Source organism: Aedes aegypti, unplaced genomic scaffold (assembly GCF_002204515.2).
Source record: "Aedes aegypti strain LVP_AGWG unplaced genomic scaffold, AaegL5.0 Primary Assembly AGWG_AaegL5_hic_scaff_1646_PBJ_arrow, whole genome shotgun sequence".
In the NCBI taxonomy this organism is placed as follows: Eukaryota; Metazoa; Arthropoda; class Insecta; order Diptera; family Culicidae; genus Aedes; species Aedes aegypti.
Genome location: NW_018735102.1, coordinates 62,355 through 67,047, shown reverse-complemented (window position 1 = coordinate 67,047; position 4,693 = coordinate 62,355). Strand labels below are relative to the sequence as shown.

The window sequence follows — 4,693 nt, the reverse complement described above, 5'->3', positions numbered from 1 at the left end:
ACGCACAAATCTCTGTTTGAGATTTTCTCGAACCTTTGGATTAAGTTTTTCCTAATCTCTGGATGAGATTGTTTTTAATATTTAATCGTGGTTCTTTGAATCTTCTTTTTATATCTTGTCAGGCCTAGATGAAATCCTAGTAAATCTGTCGATGAGCAATTCTAGTGAGTTTATCATCGGAGTAATTGATTTCCTATTAGAAACTCGAAAGTATATGTTGATGAAATTTGATCTTTTCGATGGATGATTATCTGGCTTCGAAGAAGATTTCAACAAAGCCATTTTCTGTAGCAAATATAGACGAACCTTCTCATCTTCCTCGGATTCAGATCATAACAGAAATCCACGTTCCACTGAACGACTTGAGACATGTTTACTTGATGCGTTGCCGGTACCGTCATCGCCTACTGCCATTATCCTCGCCATGGCAACCGTCGACCTTTTTTGGGGGGCCATTTTGGCGTAATTGTTACGACGGGCGAAGAACCATGTTGGCTCCATCCGGTAAACGACGACGACAACGATTTCCAGGAGGGACTGCCGTTTGCTAATCTCTCCTCGTTAGCATAAAAGTTTGCGCTACTTTCGATGATGGCAACAGTTAATAAAACCGTAATACCCACCGTGGGCAGTGTGACCCTTCTCTCGTTAAACGGAGCAAATTGCGGATCAATTTCCAGTGTGCTGCTGCTGCTGCTGCGAGAAATGAAAATGAATGTGAAGTTTTGATGTGCAGTTAAAATTGATTGGGAATGGCGTCGGGAAAGGGTTTAATTGGTTCGATTCTGGAACGACGTCAAAATGGTAATGATTATGACATTTTCTGTTCTTTTTTTTTTCTTTCCGTGCAGAGAACCATCTGAACTGTTCGTGCGAGACGCAGGAGTTGTGGGAGTGGTTGAGTGATCACCGGAAATGGACCAGCGAAAACGTGCGTTGCGAGCAGCCGACGGAAGTTCATGGAAAAAGTTTGCTGGCCATGGAGCCGCTCGAATTTTGCGACGTTCCGATGATTCTGAAGATTGCCATCCAGGACATCCAGCCGTACTCGGTGCTCGTTTCGTGGCAGAGTCGAGAACATTCTGGGCTGCACGGGTACCACGTGATATTCCACTCGCTGGACACAGTGGAGGATGTAAGTAGCTTAGCATGCCATGCTTTTTCCCCATGATGACAGGGTGCACAGTGGGTAAAAGCTGACCAAAGGTGATCACCGCAGATGTACTCTTGATGTCCATTTAGCTCTTATTTTCATATTTCAATACATTTTACAATGAATATTTTTTTCTTAAATTAGGGAGCGTACACGTTCTTTGCTGCTTTCGGCCAGTTTTTGCCCACTGTGGAATGTTTCATCATGGCAACCATTTGATTTGTTTTCCCCTCTTTTTCTAACAGTTCCGCGGCAAAACATTGAACCGATTGGCAAATTCCGCTAAATTGGATCGCCTGTCATCGAATACACGATATTTGATCTGCGTGCTCGGGTTGGGCAACTGGCTCTCGTACCAAAATGACATCAACAGCCTACTGAACCAATCGAATCAGATTCAAAACCAAGTTTTAAATAATCAAAATGGTGGCTTCATGGCGGGCGAGTTGGATACATCCTTTTCGAACACGTTGCTCTCGCTGATGATGGACACGCCAACGTCGAAATGCACCGAAGTCCGAACGCTGGATTCAATTGGACCAAACCCTCTCGCGGAGGTCGACGGAATGTCCAGCCAGGGAATTATTCATTCGATTTTAACTCGTCGACTGGGTTTAATAGTTGGCTGCTGCCTCGGGATAATCGTGTTCATTGTCCTCGTTTCGGTCTTGGGTTACCTGAAAATCAAAAAGCAAAGGCTAGATGCGGCCAAGCGTCAACAGCAACCGATGGCACCGGAATTCATCTCGTACCGTCATTTCTCCATCCCGAACGATGAACATGGCAGAGATGGAGTGGCCGCCGCCACAGGCACGGGAGGGACTAACAGTTTCCTGCATAATAATCATCATCACCATCAACATAACCATCAGAACCAGCAGCCGGTCACGACGACGGTTGATGGACATCCGAGCTTTATATCCGGGGCGGTTCTGGGACGACCACGACACTCAACGGAGGCGGAACCGTCCCGGGGGCGGAGGACCGCAAGAAGATTTATATCGATAGTTGAAAACAGTGAAAGGACCACCAACTGCAAAAAATCAAGGTTTGTCAATTAGGTTGTTGATTCTGCCATCTTGTTTTATGTTTTTTATATACATACATGCAATCAAAACGCTAACACAAATCTCTAGTCAACTAGATCAACAAAATATACGGTTCTGCTTCCTTCTTAGGGTGTTCCAGGACAAAAACAGTGTTCGGAAAGTTATGGTGCTCAACCATAGAAGGAAAGGTGTGCATAATTATAGCATTTGCTATTGGTTGTCAAATCAGAATGATAGTCCGAGAGTGATATTGATAGTTTTAGTCCATCAGCCGTCAGACTGATATTGTGCAACTCTGCTCTAGGTTCTACAGATTGATTTATGATAAATGGTAATTTAAAATTATATTTCTTTGAAGTTTTGTGCAGATTTTCCACACGTAATCGTAAGTATTTCATTGATTCACATTATCAATTGATCTGAATCCAAAAAACGCGGTGTCATACGAATTATGAGGTAATTCAAGAACACATCTGAATATTGCCCTTAAGGTCTACTAGCAAAACCAGCTACCAATCTGACCTTAATGAATAAAGTTTACACCCAAACATGACCTACTCAATATGTCCTTTCAAGTTTTGAGTTCAACAATTGTTTGCGCCTAACCATGGGTTTAGGCTTTCTTATCTACAGGCGTAACCAAAGATCTCTCGGAAATTTAGAAACGAGCTTCATACTTATATATGGCCTATTCGTGTATAAATGTTGTTCATAAACACTCTGGTGATCATTGGTTACGTTTTAAGGCGTAAAGAGCTAATGCGTAACTTTAACTAGTCATTGAATTCGAGACTCGGTAGAGTATTATATATAGGAGCCTGTATTTATTATCCTTGCTCGAAATATTCTGAGAAGTCACGCGTTACGCTAGTAGATATGATAACCTGTATTCCTAGTAGATTTTGGATAACCTTCAACAGTCGTTATAAAAAAAAAACATTGTTAGGATATTGTTAAACGGAAACGTATGAGAATAAACTCATAATTCTTCGAAATCACTGGTTCGGTTACGATTGTGGATCTATGAGCTACACTTGAAAAAGATCTGCTCGTTGAACTCTACATTTGACTGAAAATACTTTTATGAGTCTATATGGGTGACATGTTGTTCATGAATATTCGAGAGATCATTGGTTATTGGAATACCTTAAGTAATCGTTGAACTAAATACTTCGTAGAACTTACTTCTAATGTGAGACTGTCTGGATGTCATCATTGTCTGCGATATTTAAAAAAATCACTCATTAGGTCAATTGATTTCACTGGTTACGTGTGTAGATATGAAGGCATATATTCTAAAGAGTAGGCCTACATGGATATACATGTAATCTCTAATCCTATGGTAGATCGCTGGTTACGCCTGTAGATCTTAATATTTGTACTCCATGGTGTTATTAGATAACCTCACAAGGAATATTCCCTGTTATTCTTCCACGAACTTTTCAGGTATTCAATCATGTGATTTTCAGAGATTCCTCCGAGAATTGCCCCTAGGATTCCTCCATGAATAATTTACGTACTTTTTTAGTGCTTCATCCAATAATTATTTTACCTGGATTCACTGAGTTCCTCCTGAGATTACCACGGAATATAATGCCTGGGATGAGTAGTTCTTATTTATTAAACTTTTTCATGTGGCCTGATCATACCAGAAAATGTCTCGAAGAATCTCTATCTCTATAACTATTGCATTAAAAAAATCTATTTAAGAATTCCCGCCATAGAATGCTTTAGAAATTCTTTTAACATTTCTCCAGGAAGGTCCTCTACGTATTTATTACATATAAATTCCTATTGTTAGTTTAAAATATCATCCATCCACGATTTCTCCATGGAAAAGTACAAGAAATTCTAGAAGTTTTACCGAAGTTGTCTTCAAGACCGCAAGTAACGATTCATTCCTCAAATTATTCAAAGTGTTCAACTAACAATTTTTTTTCAAGATTGCCTTGAGGTTCTCCTGAAGTTTCTATTCGAATTCCTGCCAACTAGTGGTCCTGGCAAACTTCGTCTTAGATTTAAAAGATTGGGAAAATGTTGATGGTGTTTTCTCAGAGAGGATCTTAGCAGATATTTCTGAATTTTGTCATAGAAAAAGTCTCAAATTCACTAAGCATAAATTTGATGTTGCTCCCTGCATTCATTTAACCACTATCTTCGAAAAAAATGTGTTATAATATCTTCAAAACTCAGAGAAAATTTTGAAAAACATCAAACAATCCTGTAAAGTTTCTGGTAGAGTATGAACTGTTCTTCTGGGAAATTTTTTAAAGAAAGCTCTACTAAAGAATTTGTATTTTACTCTTGTACTTCTAAAAAAACTCCATAAATTCCATCAGGTATCTTTGAGGTACCGTAAGAACGCCATTCACCGCTCATTTAACAGCATTTCAACACATTAAATTCTGTCAAAAATCGGTGTTTCGAATATTTTTTGCAACTTTTTGCGCTAGACGCAAGATAAAACATTTGTTTTTGTAGGAAAGAAGTT

At 39.6% G+C, this 4,693-nt stretch overlaps 1 protein-coding gene across 1 annotated transcript; it reads left to right on the top strand.

The window, feature by feature from the left end:
* Positions 1-488: 488 nt before the first annotated feature.
* LOC110680598 lies at positions 489-2,214 on the top strand. The gene is made up of 3 exons (XM_021856392.1): positions 489-504; positions 852-1,135; positions 1,399-2,214. Exons 1-3 carry the CDS (start codon positions 489-491, stop codon positions 2,212-2,214), a joined length of 1,116 nt encoding a protein of 371 aa, XP_021712084.1.
* The last annotated feature ends 2,479 nt before the right edge of the window (positions 2,215-4,693 follow it).

Coding starts and splice junctions, on each gene's coding strand:
- LOC110680598 (XM_021856392.1), top strand. Junction 1,136..1,398: donor CGCTGGACACAGTGGAGGAT/GTAAGTAGCTTA, acceptor TTTTTCTAACAG/TTCCGCGGCAAAACATTGAA.